We start from the raw sequence: 21,841 nt of genomic DNA, 5'->3' as shown, positions 1-21,841 counted from the left end.
CACCCCCGGTTTTGCGCCATTGGAAAAACATTTATTTGCGCACCACGTATGCATACAGTAGGAGCAAGTCCGAGTCTCTGGTCCCGGGACTCCGGCGGGGAAGCCGGCAGGGGGCGCGCTGGGACAGCTTCGGGCCCCGTCTCCTGCTGGGACCGTTCTTGGACCGCAAGGGCGGGGTAAGCTCCGATTTAAATTTCCCTCAGCCATCAAGCAGTGAGAGCAGAGAGAAGCCAATAGCGATAAGGGGGCGGGGTCTGCGGGTTGCCTAGAAGGCAGGCAGCCAATGGGAGATCCGGGGCGGGGCGCCGAGCCAATAGCGCGGGCTGGTTTGATTCAAAGGTGCCTATAAAAATCTCAGGCGACCGTCGCACTTTAGTGGACCCTCGCCGAGCGCTGACATGGCTGCTCACTGTGAGCTGTTGGACGAGCTTCCCGCGGCCTGCTTGTCGCCGTGCGGACCGCCCAACCCCGCCGAGCTGTTCAGCGAGGCGCGGCGCCTGGCTCTCGAGCAGCTGCTGGCCGGCGGCCCCGAAGCCTGGGCCGCCTTCCTACGGCGCGAGCGGTTGGGCCGCTTCCTCAACGCCGATGAGGTGCGCGCGGTCCTGGGCGCCGCCGAGCGGCCGGGCGAGGATGGCACGGCGGTGGCCGAGGACTCGTTCGGCTCCTCACACGACTGCTCGTCGGGCACCTACTTTCCAGAGCAGTCGGACCTGGAGCCGCCGGCCTTGGAGCTGGGCTGGCCGGCCTTCTACCGGGGTGCTTACCGCGGTGCCACGCGCGTCGAGGCGCATTTCCAGCCCCGCGGCACTGGCGCGGGCGGCCCGTACGGCTGCAAGGATGCGCTGCGCCAGCAGCTGCGCTCCGCCCGAGAGGTGAGCGCCCCCTCCACCCCTCCCCGGGGACCCCCACTCGTCTGCTTTGCAGCTCAACGCCGGACCCCCAGCCGCCCTCGCGGGGAGTAGTGGAGGAACTCCGGCCTTCAGAAGCTGGAGTCGTTCATAGTTCTGAGCCCTAATATCCGTACCCCTGGATCAGGGCCCAGTTCCGACTGTTAGTTTAGACCAAAGTGGATTGCAGAATTCCCGGGACGTTAGCTGACAACTAGATTCCACTTTCAGGAGCTTCTTAAGACACACATTACTAAAGAGTCACTTTACCCAAAAGATCGTTCACAGAGACCATTAAGAATCTGTTATTAGTGCCACTTAACTCCCACGCGTCTTAATGTTGTAGACGGATAAATTAGATCCCAGGCCGTTGACTTCTGACCCTTCTATTGAGTGAGTCTGTTGGGAGATCCACACGCCCCCCCCCCCATGTCTGGGGCGGTTCCAGGTAGCTTTAACCTAAAATGCAAATACTTCTACATAAGCTAAGCCTCTCTTTACAATGGGTTTTTATCTTAGCTAGTGTCGGCTGAGGGCCTGGTGTGGTGGAGGTGGGGAGGGAAGAGTCTGGCCTGCCCCACTGAAGCCTCTGCCTTGGGATCAGGGAGGAAGGCGGCTGCACTTGAGAGGGTGTGGCTCTAAGTTTGCAGACTGGCCAACACTGCTCAATTCACAGATTTTTTTGCTGTGCCAGGAACATAGTAGGCTAAGCCCCAGACCATGTTCAGACTTGGTAGGCCTGGTACCACTATATGTCAAGGTGAAGATCGGGTTGAAATTGCTAAGTCTAGGAGCAAACCTGTGTTCTGGATTTTTGTTGTTGTTTTGTTCTCGTTTTCAGACAAGGTCTTTAGCCCAGGCTTACCTGGAGCTCACTAAGTAGCCCAAGCTGGCCTCAATTCCAGGCAGTCCTCCTGCCTCAGCCTTTCTAGTGCTGAAGCCAATGTTCTGATCCTGGTTTTTTTTTTTTTTTTTTTTTTTTTTTTTAACCTGACTGGCGGGGATGCAGTGATAGAGTGTAGGTGGGTGACCCAGTGCTTTGCTGTTTGGGGAGTGGTATGGCTGTGGCTAGATTAGTGTCAAGCTTGTGGAGCTTTGAGTGGGCTGAGGATCTGTTCGAACCTGGAAATATTTTCCTTGTGGGTTCAGTATAAAACTTTTAAGCTTTTGGAAGAGGTGTATTTGTGGACCAAGTGTCCATGCCCGAAACGCTCCTCTGGGAGGAGAACTTGAGCTCCTGGGACATCTTGGAAAGGACAGACCTGGTCTCCGGGAAGGGCAGAGATGTGGGTTGCTCTAACCTTTGCTCAGCTTGGGTGAAGGGGCACCAGAGTTAGAGGTCAGAAGAAAAAATTGCCTTAAAAGGGATCTGGCAGCAGCTGATAGTCCCTATCTTTCAGGCAATCTGGGAAACATTCCTGGGTAAGACCTGCTTTCCCCTCTACCTAGTTCCTTTTACATCCTCTCCTAGATTCTGTATTTGGAAGCTGGGCGGTGCTACTGAGAAAGGTGGTCTGTCACTTTAAATCCAATGAGCATTTTCAGTGTATATGCGGAATTGCATGTTTACGCAGAACCTCCGGATTGTCACACTGCCAGGGCTGAGGCCACAGGGGAAGAGGTGTGGTCCATAACTTGTTCTTACTTTATGGGGGGATGGGGGAGATTGCTACAGGTAATGAGTAAGGGGCTAAAAGAAAATCTGGAATAGTGGTGACTTAGCTGGACCCAGAAGGAAGGGTGGAACTAGCTGATGGAGAGGACAGGGACTAGACCAAAAGTGGAAAATGCTGATCGTATTGCTGTCCCTAGCAATAAGTCTGGCGTGAAGTGTAGGTTTCAGAGGGCTGAGGTTGCAAGGAGGCCAGAGATACCTTTGTAAGAGAAAAGAGCCTGCATTAAGGCAGGGTGGGCAGGAAGAGAGTCGTAAGCAGACTTGTTTGAGATATGATGAGCTGGAGTGGAAAAGCGAGAGAGGAGGGTATTTGGACAGTGAGGGAGACTGGAGGTGCAGCCAGCCATAGAGCGCTTGTCTTAGCATGCTTGAGGTCCTGGGTTCAAGCACACACAGAGGAGCCAAGGGGAGAAAACACAAGTGAAGGTTGATACCTCTGCTGATCTCAGAGATCAGCCTGCCTCTGCCTTGGAGTGCTGGGATTGAGGATGCGCACGCCACCAAGCTGGCTGGGGCCGAGACCTCTTAATTTGAGCAGGCAGTGATGCTACTACACTGGAATACAGGAAGGAAAAATCAGGGGGAGACTGAGCATTGTGGGAATGAGTTAGTTTTAATTTGAGGCGTGATGAATCTGAAGTTCAGAGACCATCTCTTTAAAAAAAAAAAGTCAGTTGGCCTGGCGGTGGTGGTGTACACTCTTAATCCCAGCACTCAGGAGGCAGAGGCAGGTGGATCTCTTGAGTTTGACACCGTCCTGCTCTACAAAGGGAGTTCCAGGACAGCCAGGGCTATTACACAGAGAAACCCTGTCTCACAAAAACCAAATAAATAAAAAAATCAAATAAATAAATAAAAATTTTTAAAAAGAGAAATAAAAAAAATCAGTCAATAAAAATTGTTTGCTCAGCTGGGCGTGGTGGCACACCCCTTTAATCTCAGCAGGCAGAAGCAGGCAGATCTCTCTGAGTTTGAGGGTAGCTTGGTCCTACATTGTAAGCTCCTGGCCCACCAAAGCTACATATCGAGGCCTTGTGTCAAAACAAAAAAGTTTGCTTCCCCTTTGCCAGATAGTATTTCTAGTAATTTTGAAGTAGGTGTGGTTATTCTATCCACTTTACAGAAGATGACCTGAAGCATTGAGAGGCTAGGTCGCCTCTAGGGAGTGATGGAGCCAGGACTCTGCCCAAGGCAGATTCTGACCCTATTAACTACTGTGCCCTGTGGGGAGAGGTGTCCTGTCCCCAGGTGGATGGGTACACCGAGGGATTAGAGGGCTGATTTGCTGACTGTCTAATAAATGCTACCACCTATAAAGATGTGCATGGGTATTTGGGAGTGGCTGTGCCACTTTGGCCATGTCCTTTGAAGTGCATTACCCGTGACAGGGAGGACTGATGGGGCATGTCTGATGTTTTTGGGTGTCTGATCTGTATGCCATCTGATGATGGCAAACATTTGCGGCTCTAATTGAGTCTTTACCAGATTACCTCGCAGTCTTTCCAGTGGCCGAGGAGGCTGACTTGGGACAAAGCAGGCGCATCTAGGTCAGGTAGCTTGTCAGAGACTACTGTGAGGCAGGGCTGGGTTCAGGGCCAAGTCTGCCTGGCTCCGAGGTCCACACAGTGCCTACTTGCTTGGTTTTTCTTTTTGGAGATGGAGGTCTATGTAAGATGAGGCCAGCATTAAACTAACTGTCCTCCTGTCTCAGCTTCTTGAGGGCTTTGATGTGCCGCCATGTCACATACAGGACCCACATTTAATCTCTACTCTCCTCATCCTCCCTGCTTCCCAGCAGGCTGGAGGTTTTAAATAATTTTTCTGGAGATTTGTGCTTTTAGTTCCCATTTGCATGTCTTACAAACAGGAAAGTAATGACTCTAGCAAGGGCTGTCTATTTTAGAAGACGGGTGACTGGGACTGAGGAGTCGCTTCAGCAGGTGTAGATGCTGGCCTCCAGGCCAGACATCCTGACCTCCACTTGTGAGCAGCGGAGCTGTGAGCAGTGACACATATAAATAAACGAATGAATGAATTGATTAATGAATAAATAAATGTTTGTTTTAGTTGTAAAAAAAGACTAGGGTGGCCTGTTTTAAGGGGAGGAAGAATCAAAGTAGCAGAGACCAAATAGGGGAGGTGGTTCATGACCTCAAGACAATGTAGGTCCCTGGTGTTTAGATTTTAGAAATTACTATGCATTTTGCCTGTCTTGGGCAGGATAGACCCAACCAAGTATTTCTAGTATCTGAAACAAATATAGAAATCTTGTGGGTGAATGAAGGAAATGTGAATTCCGTGTGGAGGGTCCCATGTAGTGAGCCCAGAGGTGGAGGCCAGGCTGCTCTGAACTGGGGTCAGGTATAGTTGCTTGCTCTCTGCAGCATTATTTGCCCACAGTGAGAAGATCTGAGCACCAGCCTGCATTCTCTGTAGTGGGTTGGGAGGAGCCTAGATACCAGGTTCTATGATTGGCATCAGCAAAGAATGGCAGGGGCACTCACCAAATGTCAGGACTATCTGTCTGAATGGATGGCTCCGAGATGGGTTTTCCCAGCAACTCCCTGACCACATAGACTCCCCGGGCATCTGACACATACTAGGTGCTCATTAATTTTTGTCTTTTGTTCATTCAGCTTCATGCTTTTTGGCGGAGGGGGATGGAGAGGTGGGAAGTTAAACTAAGTAATTTAGGTAATTCTTTCTGCCAACTAGTGGTTGACAGAGCTATGGTCTGGAAGTGTGCCCTGTTGGGCCTTTCTGATGTGCTTGTTCAGCTATCCCAGGGTGCTGTTTGTTCTTTGTCCTACTTCCCCACCTTCTCCCCTACTTCACTCCCTCCTTTTGAGATGGTTTTGATGTGTAGCCCAATCTGGCCTTAAATTTGAGATCCTCCTGCCTCAGCCTCCCATGCAGTAATATCTGGTACCCAGAGATCCCGGCCTACGGATGGGAGTTCATAGGCCACGCTCACCCTCCCAGATGTCACAGTCATACTTGTCGTGCTTACCAGCTGCCATTCCCTCTATGCTTTTCTTTCAAAGAGGCCACTTTTGCGGTGACCACACCTTTGGGCATCCATTTGATGACCAGAGCGTTAGTGGTGACACTCTTTGCATCGTGGAAGAGTCCAGCAAGGAGGAATAGTAGCTGAGGAATCTGCTGGAGGCCCCTGGCACGTATGAGGATGTTCTGAAGGATTGAACTCTCCTGAGCTTGCTCAACCCTCCCCTGTGTTACGTTAGAACCTGTGCTGTGGGATCAGTTCCTGTTCCAGATGCCTGGATCAGCTTGACAGGTTTTCTCAACCTCTCCACTATTGGCGTTTGGAGTGGATGGTTTTTGTCCTGGGGGCACTGTCCTGTTCACTGTTAGACACTGAGCATCTCTGTCCCCACTTACTAGACAATAGTAGCATCTCTCTTCCTCATGACCTTCAAAACTTGTCTGCAGAAGGGACAGCAAGGAGTTACTGCTTAATGGTCAGAATTTCTGTTTTGCTGGCAAAAGTTTAGAAACAGCAGCAGTGGTTGAACAACATTGTGAACGTATTGATTGCCACCATTGAACAATAGTTCCATAATTCCACACACCATTCTTTCTGTCTGCCATTTCATTTGTTTATTATTTTGGGAAGGGTATTTGAGACAGTGTCTCACTTTGTAGTCATGACTGGCCTGGAACTTGTCATGTAGACCAGACCGGTCTTGAACTCACAGAAATCCACTTACTTCTGCCTCCTGAATGTCACCATGTTTGACTTTATTCTTTTTACTAAGCATCCATCCATCAGGAAGAAAGCTACAGGATTATTCTCTGAGCCATTTATATATGGGTTTATTTCTCTCAGAAAAAGCAAAAGACCATACAAACAATATAGTGGCTGTACTGGCTTTAAACAGCCTTGATGTGCGGGATAGGGTGGTACATGCCTGTTATCCTAGCTCTGGAGGGCTGAGACAGCAGAATTGGAGGCTAGCCTGAGTATACAGTAGGACCTTGTCTTGAAAAAACAAGCAAAGGAGGTCCTGATGTCAATGATATCAGCCTCTAGAGAAGTTTCTGTTGTATTCCCCATTGACCTAATTGTTCCGCTTTTGTGTCTGTTCCCTAGAAACACTGGCTAAAACAGGAGTAGAGGTGTACTGACTGTTGTAGCTCTGGTCATACCAAAGGCCCAGCATATCACATTGGGGAAGAAATTAGTATGTGTACACCATGGAGGACCCTGTGGCTTTCAAGACAAATGAGGGCAAGCTCTATACTCTGATTCAAAGTGTTCAGAGCTGCGTAGACCTATTTGAGTGCCATTAACCACATGTGGTCATTTAAGTTTGTATAATTGAAGCTAAATTAAAAACTTAATTCTTCTGTCATCCCAGGTTCTCATGGACAACACTGTCCAGAGCAGCATGTGTCATTGTTCAGCCTTTTATCTGTGGATGGAACGAACACACAATGTTATATGTTCTTACATATACTTGTTTATATGAAAAATGGAAGAATAACCCAAAAACTAATAATTGGAGTTATTACCTCCAGTTATCTCCTTAATGGAGAGAGAAGGAAAGGAAAAGTAGAAGGGAATATACCTTGTTTTATAGATTTCATTTTGGAACAGGAAAATGCTTTATACAGTTAAAAACTTAAAACTGAGAAACAACCCCTCCTCACCTCATGCCTTACCCCTACCCCCAAAAAAAGAACAAGAAAGAAAACTGCATGGTTTTCCCACTGTTTCTCATGCTGGAACAATAGTGTGGAGTTGAGTGAAAAATTGGTTCCTGCCCCACCGACCTCCAAGAGAGGCTCAGTGCCATGACTATCATTCTCTGCAGACTTGAACCCGCCACACGGCAATCTGACACCAGCCTATAAATCCTGGGGAAACAGTACATACTAAGTTTAACTTTTGCCGTGGAAATTGCATTCTCTTGTTTTTTAAACCCAGAAGATTATATCAAAGCAGTTTTTCCAAAGAATGTGTGTGTGTATCTTTTTTCTGAGACAGGGTTTCTCTGTGTAGGCCTGGTTTTCCTGGAACTCCTGTAGAGATCAGGCTGACCTTGAACTCAGAGATCTGCCTGCCTCCGTCTCTCAAGTGCTGGGATTAAAGTGTGCACTACTACCACTGTGCTTCAAAGAATTTTTATTTTTAATCTCAATGAGCAGTTTCAGTCCCATTAAAACATGTAGCAAGTGGTGGCACCTGCCTGTAATTAGCTAAAACAGGAGTAAATTCAATTTGCGACTAGCCTGAGCTAATACCAAGACCTATCTCAAAACAAAACATGAAACCCAAAGGGAAGACAGTATGTTTGATATCTTTAGCAAGAGACTCTGTAGGTGATTGATGGTGGCGTGCTTAGCATAGGGAATTCGGTGGCCAGGCTTCCAGGCTATCTAGGCTGACACACTGCTGAATGTATACAAGGCTTTGGCTGAATTCCAAACATTCTGTACGCCTGATCTGCCTTTATGACTCTTGGGTGGGAAGGGAGGGAAATTGAGGCACACAGGAAAGGGGTGATTGACATGTGCTTCCTGCGAGAATGAGAACAGGAATGACTGGCCATGAGTGGTCCCTTCAGGCTGTGCGTGTGCCTGGTCAGAGCCCTGAGCAGCCTGGATCAAGGGTGTGTGACAGTAGAGCAGGCTTTGTTTCAGGGACCCTGAACCTCAGGTGAAATTGTCTGGGCATAATGGCAGAATCAGGACTAACACTATGGGTAGCTGCCACTGAGATTTTTCTGTGTGCCAGGAACTGCTGTGGGTTCTCTCATTGGCTGAATCACCAAAGGGTTTGAGATTTTATGCAAAGGTTATTTGCATATTCTAGAAGCCAGTACAACCTAACTTGTACAGCATGCCTGGTTCTGCAGAGTGGAAGTCCAGGTTGGTTTTGCAGCAAATTTACATGACAGCTGAGCTTCACATGGTCCCCTATTCAGTCTAGCTCTGGCTTTATCAGCAGAACTGCAGAAGAGAGAAGGTGCTTTCTCGGCATGCTTGGGAGTTGCGAACTTCCTTGACAGTCATCATGTTGTTTCAAGTTGTCCTTCGTGGTGGACTTGTGCCCATGTGGGATACTCTATTGTTCCCCCCACCCCACTCCAGGATTACTGCAAGTTCTTAGTAGTTGTGAGATCCCCACATTAGACTTGTCTGAAGCAGTATTTAGCTCAGCGTGCTTCTAATGGTAGGCTTTGGTGGCACACAGACTTGGGTTGACATTTCAGCCCTTGCACTGAACCCTTGAACCCATTATCTAGCCTTTCCAAGCTGGGGATGATGGTTAACAGGGCTTTGGAATCTCTAGAGATCTTTTTGAGGTTTTGGGCTAAATGGCAGAGGCAGAGATTCCAGCTCTGCCTAATGATGGAATCTGCCTAATGAGTGGTGTCTGGGCTCTACATGTTTTCTGAGGCAGAAACCTGTGATCTCTGTTCTTCAGACATGTGGGTGTTGGTGAAAATCAGCAGGGGTTCTTCTAAGGAACTGATAGATAGGCCTGTGGTTGGTTACTCAAGCTGAAGATGGGGGACTGGACACATGGGTGACCTCTCCAGATGTGACTTGAGGAAGTGCAGGTAGTGTGGAATCAACATCCCTCTTCCCCAGCTTCTGGCCAGCTGGGTGCTTCCTCCATGGGTATCTGGCACATAGGTGTGACCCTAAAATAGACTCTTGGAAATTACCATACTTCTAACTCCAAGAGAAGGGGCTGGCTCCATGCAACTCAGGCTTAGAGAAGGTGGTGCCTAGGGTGGCTGTGGGCACTTTGTGGGGGTGGGCTAGACACCCCCTAAAGGGAGAGTGGATTCAATGGCGGACGTCTGTGCTGCCATAGTCCAGGTGTTCTGCTGGTGCTCAGCAGTCTGCAGCATGAGCACTTAGGCCAAGGAGGCTGTGCATGACTGCCATTACCCACAGACTTAAACCCACCGCCTGGCAATCTGACACCAGCCTATAAATCCTGGGGAAACGATACACGCTAATTTGTTTGACTTTTGCTGTCCACCTGGAAAACAGGACTAGACTGGTGCAGTCTGTAAAGGACTGTCTCTTCTAAGAAGTGAGAAGCTGCAGGCCTGTTCCAACCGTGTAGGACTTGGGTGTCTGAAGGCAGGGCTGGAGGGGGTAAGCAGAAGGGTCTAGGGAGGGCAGGCTTTGAAGGAGGGAGAGCCTTCCTGTTGAAGGCTGCCACAGGAGTGCTGGGCTCCTGCTAATGCAAGTCTTCAAGGCTTTCTACTTTAGTAAGAAAGGAGGATGTGCTGGATGCTGGAGAGTCGGGAAAGGAAAGCATTCCATCGCTCTCAGATACCCTGAGTCAGAAAGGCCTTCATAATTAGCCTGTGGGAAAGGTTAAGGCTTTAAAACCAAAGATGAACCAAATTGCAAATTACGACTCATTAGCTAACAAAAGTGTTGCTTGTATACCTGTTTTATTAATTGGGCAATCAGAACTGTTTGGCAGGCTTTGTGCTCTGGGCCCTGCTCCCATTCTGCCTCTGGTGGCCCTCTCCAACCCTGCCAGCTGGGCTGGGTTCCTAGTCCCTGTTTCAGTAGCCCCTAGGGTATGTTCATTGCCCATCACTCTGCATCATCTGGGTTCTCCTTTCCCATTTGACTAGGTTCTCACCCTGGGGACCAGCCCATCACCTAGTTGTATATAGCTCACAGATGTTCCACTGACCTTCAGAGAGGTCACCAGGTCTGCATAGTTTTTTCTTGCCTATTGGATCTCTATTCCAATTCTTGCACCCTGGAGTCAAGTGCACTCTATGAAAATTTTACTGCTACCTTTGAGTCAGGCTCAAGGATCTCTCACCAGCTTGTGTGTATTTCTGTGACCCTGTGCCCATTGCTGAGCTTTCCTATGGCTCCTTTTGTTCCCCTCAGAGCTTCTGGCTGGGGCTTTCCTTTTTCAGTCCCTAGTCCTGCAAAAGAGCTGCAGAAATTTGTTAGACTCAAAGATCTCCATCCGCCACTGGGTTGCAGGCATAGAGGTTCCTGGTCCTGAGTTGGATGGAGGAAGTAGGTTCTGCGGCAGCATCTCTCCCTGCACCTGTCTCTTCTGGATTCATCTTTCTTTATATTCTACCTGTGAAGGCAGTGTGGGCTAAGAAGGACTGACATGGATTCCATAGCCTTCTGCTATCCCTCTTTGCCAGTCACGTTCCATGGCTCCCTTTCCTGCATACTGTACATTCCAACCACATTGGTATGCACCCCGTCCTTCCCATCCTCTTCTATCATCACGTGGTTTCCTGTCCGACAGCCCTTCACTTCTCCAATGGTTTCTTGTCCCAGGCAGGCCTTGAACATGGGATCTTCCTGCCTCAACTTTCCAAGGAGCTGAGATTACAGATCTGTGCCGCCAGGCCTGGCTTCGTTTCTTATTCTTGTCTGTGGTTTAGCTCAGATATTACCTCTCTCAGGAAGCCTCCCTCCTCTCTGTGTGTGTCTATAGGTGCCTGCCCTCACATAGGAACTGACTTACTGCTCCCCACAGATTACGGACACATCATTTTGCTTTCCTCACCCCGTATTCTGTCAGCCCTGTGTAGCCATCTCTGTGCCCGGGTAGGGTCAGCCTGCAGTGGACTCAGACACCAGCTGCCTCACTGAGCTAAGCTCGTTCCACACTTCCACTCACTTAACCATCCCGGAAGTCCTGTCAGTCCGTGCTCTTGTTATCCAAACCTTCCAGAGGGCAAGGACACTAAGGCCGAGAGAGATTAAGCACCAAGTGGCCATGCTGAGCTCTGTGTCCTGGCTTTTACCTTAAACCCTGCTACAGGCCCCAAATGAACAGGTTGGGCAAAATTCTCACAGCAACAGGTAAAAGCCATCGGAGCCAATAAGCTTCTGAAGATGCCACCAGTTCTAAAATGCTTCTTGTTTTGTTTCCCTCACCGTTGAGGTTTTATGAAGGTCAGGCAGGGAGTGGGATGGAGGCAGCCAGAGAGACACTTGCTTCTGGGAGCTGGCATTTCAGGGTCATTCATCTGAGCAGCTGGAACTCTGGTGTGTTAGAAAGGTAGCAACATTGCCCATTTGTCTCTGCATTTCTCTCTCTCTCTTAGTTTTTTCCTAAAATAGACTTTCACTTTATCTGGGCTGACCTCAGACTCCTGAGCTTGGATTATATGCTTGTGCCTCCATATCTGGCTTCTGTTTTTCCTTTTAACCCTACAAATGCTTAAGGGGTAAAGCCTGCCAGTTACCCACCATGGAGATGAATGCATTCCATTTGAGGGTCTCTGCGGCAGAAGAAGGAAGGGGGGGGGTGAGATTTAAAAGTGATCATGATGCTCAGCCAAAGGGTTAATGTGATTCAGAGACAGGGATTTTTACTGTTGAAGCTGGGAGATGGAGAAGCCTGACCACTCCCGATTGCAAAATAGCTCCCAGATGCTGGCTTCCTGACTTGCTTTGTAGGGACTTGTTGTAAGGCTGGATGTTTTTACAACCTTGCCTCCCTGCCAGGAGTTTCTGCAGGCCCTTGAAATAGCAGCCTCCGTAAATGAGGGAGGGAAGCCAGGGACCACCAAAATCTCCCTTGTGATGGCTGTACAGGTGGCTGCAGCCCACACTGGTAACATGGGCAGTTGAGCAGATGCCAAGGGTCTCTTGGACCCTGCCCTTGTGCAGTTCTTTAGGTTTTAGAGCAGGCCTGTTTTGTAGCCTGGGAAGCAGACATCCAAAACAGTGGACACATGGGTGAGCATTGGCTCTTAGCTGTGGTCTGGGCTGGCTGTAAAAAATTCAGTTCTTAGCCGGGCGGTGGTGGCGCACGCCTTTAATCCCAGCACTCGGGAGGCAGAGACAGGCGGATCTCTGAGTTCGAGGCCAGCCTGGTCTACAAGAGCTAGTTCCAGGACAGGCTCTAGAAACTACAAGGAAACCCTGTCTCGAAAAAACCAAAAAAAAAAAAAAAATTCAGTTCTTATCAAGGGCACACATGTCGGGGGGAAATAAAGAGCAGAGCTGAGCCAAAGGTCAGAATCTTCAGAAAATATTTCTATTCTTGTCCTGACTGGTGGGGAGTGTGTGGTGTTGGGAACAGAAGATGGGGGTGGGGGTGCTGTGAGCTTTGTCTGATCATTTCAGGAAATGAATTGGTAATGGAATGGAGTCTTTCTAAAACAAGGTAAAAGTACTCAGACCATGATCCAAAATCAGACAATAGTAAAAAAAAAAAAAAAAGTAGACTTGAATATTAATTGCCAAAAAAGGGCTTCCTAGAGAATCTGAGGTGACTTTTTCCTTTGCATTTATTTATTTGTGTGTGGGTACACATGTGGTATGGCATACTTGTGTAGATCAGAGGACAGCTTGCAGGAGCTGGTTTTCTCCTTGTACCATGTGAGTTCTGGGTATTGAATACAGGTCATCTGGTTTGGTAACGTATGCCTTTGCTAGTTGAGCCATCTTACCAGCCCCAAGATTTTATTTACCAACCGTATAGCTATAGAAACTGAAGCCTGACTGGGAAAGCAGTGGGATTCCGATCCCAGTGTATTGGTCTAAGAACCGAGACAACTTGCCAGTCCCAATTGGTCCTGGAAGTGGGGTTTAGTGATGGCACAGAACTTAAGTGAGAAGTTTGCCAGTGTAGACTAGGTTGACTGGGGGACATTGGGGAGTGTCAGCTGGCTGGGCCAAGCTAAGATATGTGAGATATGGGTGCCTGGGTGTCTTTGGGGTGGAAAAGAGCTGATGGTGAGGGGAGCCCACACTGCTGAAGAAGGGAGTGTGTGTGAGGATGGTGTTTGAGTTCCTTACTTCTCTTCCTGCCTCATCTCATAGGTGATTGCTGTGGTAATGGACGTTTTCTCAGACATTGACATCTTCAGAGACCTACAGGAGATTTGTAGGAAACGGGGTGTGGCTGTGTACATCCTTCTGGACCAGGCTCTGCTTTCCCACTTTTTGGACATGTGCATGGATCTGAAAGTTCATCCTGAGCAGGAAAAGGTTTGTGAGACACCATTTCCCGTTTCCCCTCTGTCAGCAATGTGACAGAGTGCCCGTGGTCTACAGTGTGGTGGTGGTGGCGGTGGCGGTGGCGGTGGCGGTGGCGGTGGCGGTGGGCTACCCACCGACAAGTGAGGAAACTGAAGTCTCAGAAAATGAACACCAGCCATGACCTTACAGTTCCATTCCTCAGTAACTACCCAAGAGGAGAGAAACACACACAGCAACATGTCTGTTCATAGGTGCTGGGAGTTTCATCAGTTAATAAGTGGATAAACAGCACACTAGCTCTTCAAAACAATAGAATAGTATTCACCCTTCAAAAGTATTGAAGTGCTGACACATGCTACTGCATGGGTAAACCTGAAAACATTATATTAAGTGTAGGAAGTCATACAGAAATTATCATATGCAGTGTGATCCCATGTATATGAAGACCAGAACAGGGCCATCTGTAGAGACAGAAAGGTAGATTAGCATCAAGTTTGGGGGCATGTGATAGAGGGCTGGGTAGGTTTGTAGCTAAAGGGGTACAGGTAATGAGAAAGTTCTACAACTGTGGAAATTGTTTTGTATATCCATAAAAGTGTAGATTTGCACACTAAGCAGGTGAATTTTGTGATGCATGAATTACATCTCCATTAAGCCATTGTAAAAAAAAAAAAAAAAAAAAAAAAAAGGCAGAATTGCTCTCAGGTTTCCCAGCAGTGAGTACAGACCAGCCGTAGCCAGGCCAGCGCATGGAGACTGCTGCCACCTGCCACCATGACTCCAGGTGGCTCCACTTTTAGCCACAGTGGCCATCTCGGAGCTCTCCTTCTGTGCCTGGCACTGCGCATTGCTCTGACAGATGTGACAGCGCTCGCGCTCATGGTGGCCCTGTCAGGTTGTGGTCCTGACTGTGGATCAGGAAATGGTGAGATCAGGAGTCTAGGAGTCCACAGCTCCAACATGGCCCAGGCTTTGACTCAGTCTGCCTTCCTCTCACCCCATGTGGGCAGTCGCTGCTGCCCACGACAGAACCAGGTTTTATGTCCTTTTCTCTAGGCATGAGAATAATTCAGTATCTCGATATAAGGCCACAGCCCTAGCCTAGTCTCTTTGGAAATGCAGTAAGAGAGGCATTTGTTATAGAATTCATGTTCTAAAGAATGGAGCAACTTGGGAAGGTCAGAACATAATTCATCATGCTGCCAGGCACTTCTTGGCACAAGGAATGCAGCATTCAGCAGAGAAGTCAGCCTTTGCCCCTCTAGGCCTCTGTGAGAGGCCCCGACTTAGTGCCTTGTAAACAGACAGATAGGTTTTTACAAAATTTCATCTCTTTAGCATTCCTCCAGAGCACCTGCTGACTGCTTTTCCTAATAAGCAAACCAAGGTTTGCTGAATAAGGTCATTACTAGCTTGTCATTTGTACCACAGGACAATTCATGATACAGGTAGGATTGGGCTTTGAGACTCAAATGGGACAGCCGTGTGACTCAGCAGTCAGCTTGAATATAAGTCCAGGAGGGCCAAGGAAGATGCCAGTTGGGCATGGTAAAGAGCACTGCTGTCTAGCCAGGTATTTAGGCCACAGCTGCTCTTGTGGAAGGGGCCAGGGTATAATTTCAAGGTGCTCTTGGGTAATTAGGCCGAGTCTCAACAGCAGAACAATGACAGAACTGTCCCAGCTGTGACAAAACCATTTGCTCTGCTTCATCAACAAGGCAGAAACCCAGGAGTGATTGCTGACTTTGTTGGCAGCTGCCTTCATGGTGGTCCAGAGCCTCTGCAGGAAGTTTAAACACAGTTTGTCTTTATAGTAGGTTATCTCCTTCCTAGGTAGGCACCAGCTTCCCTCCTAGGCTTTTCTGTGTTGTAGGTCTATGTCCGTCTCAGAGGCTCCTCCTACCCTGGGCTCTGATTGGTTCAGTATTTTGAGTAACTCTGTCTATAAGAATCTGGCTGCATATTCATGGACAGGTGTGCAGAAGTGCTGTGTCCACAATTACAGGCTTCCAGATTCAGCTATGTTAAAGGATAGTATACAGCCATCTCTAGCCCTACAGGTAGGCTGTGTTTATGCTCACTGTGTGTTGACTTACCTGCTCCATCACCTACTCCATCCAGCCAATTTCATGTGCTCATCTGTGAAATATTCCAGTTTTTAAAGAAAAACTTTACCTTGAAATTAAGATTTATGAATGGTTATAGAGATGGATACCTGAGTTTGGGTCCCAACATGCATGTCTCATAAGCACATGTAATTCTAACTCCAGGGTATCTGACACACTCATGTGCACATACTCACACATAGATACTCAAAATTTAAAATCTTTTAAAAATCATCTTTTTAAAGATTTAAGAAACTGCAGCAGTAATGTAAGGAATTTCTGAATGTTCTGTCCAAGTTCTTCAAATGTTATCTCAATGTCCTCAGTGGGCATTGGTGGCGGCGCACGCCTTTAATTCCAGCATGTGGGAGGCAGAGGCAGAGGCAGGTGGATCTCTGAGTTAGGACCAGCCTGGTCTACAAAGTGAGTTCCAAGACAGCCAGGACTACACAAAGAAACCCTCTCTTAAGCCCCCAGCCCTCCAAAAAGTCAGTTAGATTTAGCACCATCTTATCTCTGCACCTTCTGAATCTCAGCTTTGTTTCACTGCTGCCCCTTCTGTAGCCCAGGATCCAGTCCAGCAGGGCACCCTGCATCCACTAGTGAAGTCTCCCTGGCTCTTAACCTCCACCTTTGTGGTTTGACATCAGACACTTGTGGAGAACACTAGCCGTTGTTCTGTAAATTTGTATTTATCCTATTACTCCCTGTGGTTCAGTTCCTATGCATTTTGATAAGAATACCAAAGACATGATTGTATGTCCAGACATTAGGTTTTAATTTTAATGTCTTATTAGGCAATAATGGCAGAATTGCCGAGCCGCAGACAGCACAGGGAGTACCATGTATGTCTTACCTGGCTTCCCACTCATTTGTTGCACTGTATGACAGTCCAGAGCAGGAGCCTGGAAGTGGTGTTGGTGTACCTGTGCCCTTTGTTGCTCACGCTCATGAATGTAGACTGCTGGTACGCACCTTTAATCACAGCACTCAGGGAACAGAGACAGTGGATCCGAGAATCTGAGGCCAGCCAGGGCTTCATAGACAGATCTTGTCAAGAAGGAAGGGAAATTGCTCTGCCACCACAAAGATCACCCTCATACTTCACCTCAGAGGTCATGTCACTCCTGTCTGCGTTATTCTGTCACATCCTACAGTGTGTGTCTTTCTGAGATTGGCTTTTAGCCCTTGGCTCAGTGTTTTTGAGCACCATGTAAGTTACATGTTTCAAAAGCTTGCTCCTTTTTAATGTGTTTGTTTTATTGTTGGGTGTCACAGGGTGTGGTTGTGTCATAGTCTAGGCTCTAACTGTTAGGAACAGAGTTGCTGTGACTGCTCATGCTGAGACTCGGCAGACATGAGTCTCCCTCCTCTGCTTCATGTGGTGTCTTGCTTAGGATTTCAGTCATCAGTTACTTTATTCTCTAGTTTTTGAGGGCAAGAAATACACCTCACACCTCTGCTGTTTAGTGTGGTGCATGGGAGAGGCTCTCTGTTTCTATAGAATAAAAAAGATTCAAATGATCCTAAACATTTACTTAAAATGTAAAATTTCTTATTATCACTGTGTGTGATGTGTGTGTAATGCACATGAGGTCAGAGGACAACTTTGTGTGTCAGGTCTCTCCTTCTATCTTTATATGGGTTCCAGGGATTGAACTTAGCCTGTCAAGGTTACATGACAAGCTCTTTAAGATTTATAGTGATATACATCTTCTATTCTGCTCAAGATTGTCTTCATATTTTGCATGCCGTTATGTATGCATTTGTATGTGTCATCTCTATGGGAATAATTGTGCATCCATGTGTACATAGTGTACCTTTTTGGTTACTATGTACCTGTAAGAGATGTGAACTGGCTGATTAATCCCCACATGGTGTGTTAGAGACTTGACCTGATTACAGCTTCAAGCCCCTTCCAATGTGGAAGTAAGTGAAGTAGGCTGTTATTCCTTATTGATGCAGTGAAACAAAGAAACAGGAGAAGTGCCAGCTTAGTTTTCAGTCCTTACCAAATATTATTCATTACTAACATATGTTCTTTGATTATTTTATCTCCCCTGCTTTTGTTTCATAATCATTACTTGGATTCTATTGGTTTGTTCCAAAAAGCAAATGTTCTTTATAGTACATGCACACATGAGCTAAGGATCTCTAAATATCAGCCAAGTGTGGTGGTGCAGGCCTGTAATCCAGCACTTGGGATTGCATGTCCAAGGCCAGCCTGGATGATAAAAGACCTCTTCTCTACATAGGAAAAGATGAGCTAGATGCAGAAGTAACATTACTTGAGCAGTGTCTGACTAGTGTATCATGTGTGCTGTCGCTCAATGGTGACCCTATGCTAAGCTCCTGCAAACAGGTGTGTTGGGGGGCAGGAAGCTCAGCCCGCTGGACAGTGTCACTGTGTTGGTCGCTGATTTTATTTTTTCCTTCCATTCCCTGCCCCACAGCTGATGACAGTGCGGACTATTACAGGAAATATCTACTATGCAAGGTCAGGAACAAAGGTTGTTGGGAAGGTTCATGAAAAGTTCACACTGATTGACGGCGTCCGGGTGGCCACAGGCTCTTACAGGTATGTTTTGAACAGTGCCTCACCAGTTAGTCCAGACCCTGTAGAGGAGTAAATGCTTGCTCCTGCCAACAAGAGCCCCTCTGATAGCACCCCCCCCCCCGTGTGTGTGTGTGTGTGTATGCATGTGTGTGTGAGTTGGCTCATCATAGTCATCTTTTGTTGGATGTAGATGGGATAAGAGTCACTTTCTTTTCCCTGTGGTCCACAAAACTAAGGTAAAAGTTAAACAAAATGTGAGACTCCACAGTTAGACTCTGGCATTCGAGTCTTGGCCTAGGCCTTTGGGGAAAAACTGGATGCTAATTGGCCTCAAATCCTGGTTTCCCAGGGACTTGGACCCCACCTACTGTACTTACTTGAAGGTAAGGACATTTCAGACTGAAGCTACTCATTTATACTTAACTGTAAGGTTGCTATAAGCCTTGTAATGAGTACTTTAGTCTAGAAAGCACTGGGCATATTCCAGGCCCACTTTGGAAAATCCCACTTTGCCAGTAGCATCTTTGGGTGGAGAGCAGGAAGATGAATGAAGGGTTGAGGTAACAGCTGGCAATGCTAATCTCTGGAAGTTATACCATTCTTACTCACACTGTGTCATGCTGTGTGCTCGGCTATCTCTAGTGCATTGTCCGATGGTACGTGCCAGTACAGAGTTTGGAAAAACAAAACAAAACCAAACCCAGTTTTGTAGAGTGTGCATCCATTGGTGGATTTGTGGCAGGTGAGGCAGTAGCTCTGGGTGCACTTCCTTTTCACACAGTAGCTCCATTGTTCAGAACCGCGCACAACATGCTCTTGAGACTTCCTTCTGTGAGACACTTGTAAATACCAAGGGGACTTAACACATTCCCCAAAGTGGATTTAATTTATACCGATGAAACTTGACTGAATGGTTTTTGGCTGTTTGAAAACCTATAAACATAAAAACTGCCCTCTACACATGCACTGTCCTACCACCCATGACGGTGATACTCCCGTGTGTTGGGACACGCTACAGCCCTAAGGTCAGGTAGCTTCTTTGTTTCTCTTACCCCATCATGGGTATTCCAAAGACTCCTGGTCTCCGAAGCAGTTCTCAGGCAACATGTGTATTAGTCACGGTTCTTAGTTGCAAGAAATAGTTGAAACTGAGTTTCAGGGTCTCCCGTTAGTGCTGCTTTGCTTCTGGCTCAATGTAAGGAGACTAACTCAGAGTGTGGAGTGAGACAGCAGCCTGCAGACAATGCTAGGGTGAGAAGGTGCAGCTGACTATAGCTTCCCCCGGCCTTAGGGGATGTTTATTAGAACACTGTCCTTGACTTCTGCCTTGCTCTTTATTCTTTGATACCCTCTTCCTTTGAAGGCAGAGACCCCTGCTTATTGACCCAAACTGCAGCAGCTGTTTCCCAAAGGGAGAGACTCCTGAGGCAGGGACACACATCTCTGAAAACTCGTTTGGCTCTTGAGGAGTCACAGATGCACTTTGGATGAATTCCAGGGATCAGACATTGGCCATCCTAGACCACACTGAGACTAGAGTGTGTGCATGAAAGGTTTTGTGGGTAGAGACAAGTGTAGGTTTCCTGTTTCTAGAGGAAGAAGAAGAGGTGCTGCATAGGGAAGAACATCAGGCTAATCAGCTTTAAAATGTGTTGAACACTGGCATGTTGGTGGAGTAGCCATCTCCACTTGAGAAACTGGAGAAGAGCCACTAGCTTCCCACTTCAGCATCTCCTGCTGATTCTCTACCATTTAAAAAGAGGCTTCTGGCCTAAATATTGTGTGTGTGTGTGTGTGTGTGTGTGTGTGTGTGTGTGTGTGTGTGTGTGTGTGAAGCTATTAGCCTCCTTTGTTTTCATAGACAGCACAGCCACCACTCTTACATGACAGCTACTGAGAATAAACTGAGATCCCTTATCTTTACCTGTTTGTGTTTTTAATCCTTCAGTTTTACATGGACCGATGGCAAATTAAATAGCAGTAACTTGGTAATTCTGTCTGGCCAAGTGGTTGAACATTTTGATCTAGAGTTCCGGATCCTGTACGCCCAGTCAAAGCCCATCAGCTCCAAACTCCTGTCCAACTTCCAGATCAGTGGCAGGTTTGACCATCTGGCTGACCGAAAGCCACAGTCGATGGAGCCCACACTGGGCAATCTGCTGCGCATGCGGCTGGCCAGACTCTCCAGCACTCCCAAGAAGACCAGCCTGGGCCCAGAGGTGCCACCAGAAGATAGAGCCAAAACCAAGCGCCATGACTCTGAGGCTTCTACCATCAGCGATGAAGACTATTTCTACAGCCACAAGGACCAACTCGAGGATAGCAAGGTGGTTGACGCTGCTACCCAAACAGAGCCAGAAGAAGAGACGGCTGCAGTAAGCCTGAGTGAGGTGGGAACACAAACCAGTTCCAACGTGGCGTGTGTTGGGATCCAGACCACAGTAGTCACGAGGGCAGCAAGTTCCCAGGCCACAGTGTGGTCCAAGTCCACTACCACGCAGACTGAAGCTGATGAGAGCTTCTTTCCTCAGGGTGCCCAGTCTAAAGAAGGGTCACCTGCATCCAGGATGTCGGTGTCGAGATCTTCTAGTCTGAGGTCATCCTCTTCTATGTCTTCCCAGGGCTCATTGGCCAGCTCTGTCGGTTCTCATATCTCCCTAACAGCCCCTGACCTCCACACTCCCGGATACCCCAAGTACCTGGGTCTGGGCACCCCCCACCTGGATCTGTGCCTGAGGGACTCATTCAGAAATTTGAGTAAAGAGCGGCAGGTTCACTTCACTGGCATCAGGTCCCGACTCAACCAGATGCTGACTGTGCTGTCCAGGAGAACACTCTTCTCAGAACACTACCTCAGCTACAGTCCTGGAAGCTTTACTAGAGCATCTATGAACGTGGTTTCTGTCAGGGACATAGCACTTTATCCCCCCTATCAGTGACTGCTATGTTCAGCCAGCCCTCTCCAGGCCAGCACGACTACCTGCTCCACCAAGTTCCACATTCCCCAGTCACCCTCTTACACCTCTGAGTTTAAGTCTAGACATTGATATTTTTATTTGTGTTCTGTAGAAGCAGCCACCTATTGGTTTAAACACTATGCATACCTTTTTTTCCTTTTGCACTATTATAATATTATATCTCAACACTACATATGTGTTTTAGGGTTGGTCATATGTGTGTGTGTGTATGTGTGTGTGTGTTGCACTCACATGCCCTTAGTGCTTTGAATCACTACTTTTTAGGATCAGAATCATATTTAAAAGTTAAACAATATTGTTTCTTAACTGGCGTTTTCTTGAATAACTGTGTTCTTAGCATTAAATAAGTTTAGACAACTTTTTGTTGGCCTGGGCTTAATTTTTCTTTCTGGCAACCTTTTTTTTTATCTTTAAGGGTATGTCATTAATAAATGTACCATATAGGTATTTGTGTGATTTGTTTCTGTTTTGTTGTTGTTGTTTGTTTGATTTTTAAAGATTTATTGATTATGTACGTTGGGGTTTTGCCTGCATGTATCTGTGTGAGAATGCCAAATTCCCTGGAACTGGAGTTAGAGACAGTTGTGAGCTGCCATGTGGGTGCTGGGAATTGAACTTTGGAAAAACAGCCAGTGCCTTTAACCACTGAGCCATTTCTCCAGCCT

General features: G+C 47.5%; 1 protein-coding gene across 1 annotated transcript; it reads left to right on the top strand.

Annotated features, from left to right (window-relative positions):
* The first annotated feature begins 398 nt into the window (after positions 1 to 398).
* On the top strand, positions 399 to 21,561 carry Fam83d (family with sequence similarity 83 member D). The gene is made up of 4 exons (XM_038331071.1): positions 399 to 872; positions 13,378 to 13,545; positions 18,095 to 18,219; positions 20,147 to 21,561. The coding sequence occupies exons 1-4, from the start codon at positions 399 to 401 to the stop codon at positions 21,135 to 21,137; spliced, it is 1,758 nt and encodes a 585-aa protein (XP_038186999.1). The 3' UTR covers positions 21,138 to 21,561.
* The last annotated feature ends 280 nt before the right edge of the window (positions 21,562 to 21,841 follow it).

This window comes from Arvicola amphibius, chromosome 5 (genome assembly GCF_903992535.2).
Source record: "Arvicola amphibius chromosome 5, mArvAmp1.2, whole genome shotgun sequence".
NCBI classification, from domain to species: domain Eukaryota; kingdom Metazoa; phylum Chordata; class Mammalia; order Rodentia; family Cricetidae; genus Arvicola; species Arvicola amphibius.
This window is presented reverse-complemented; position numbering and strand designations above follow the sequence as displayed.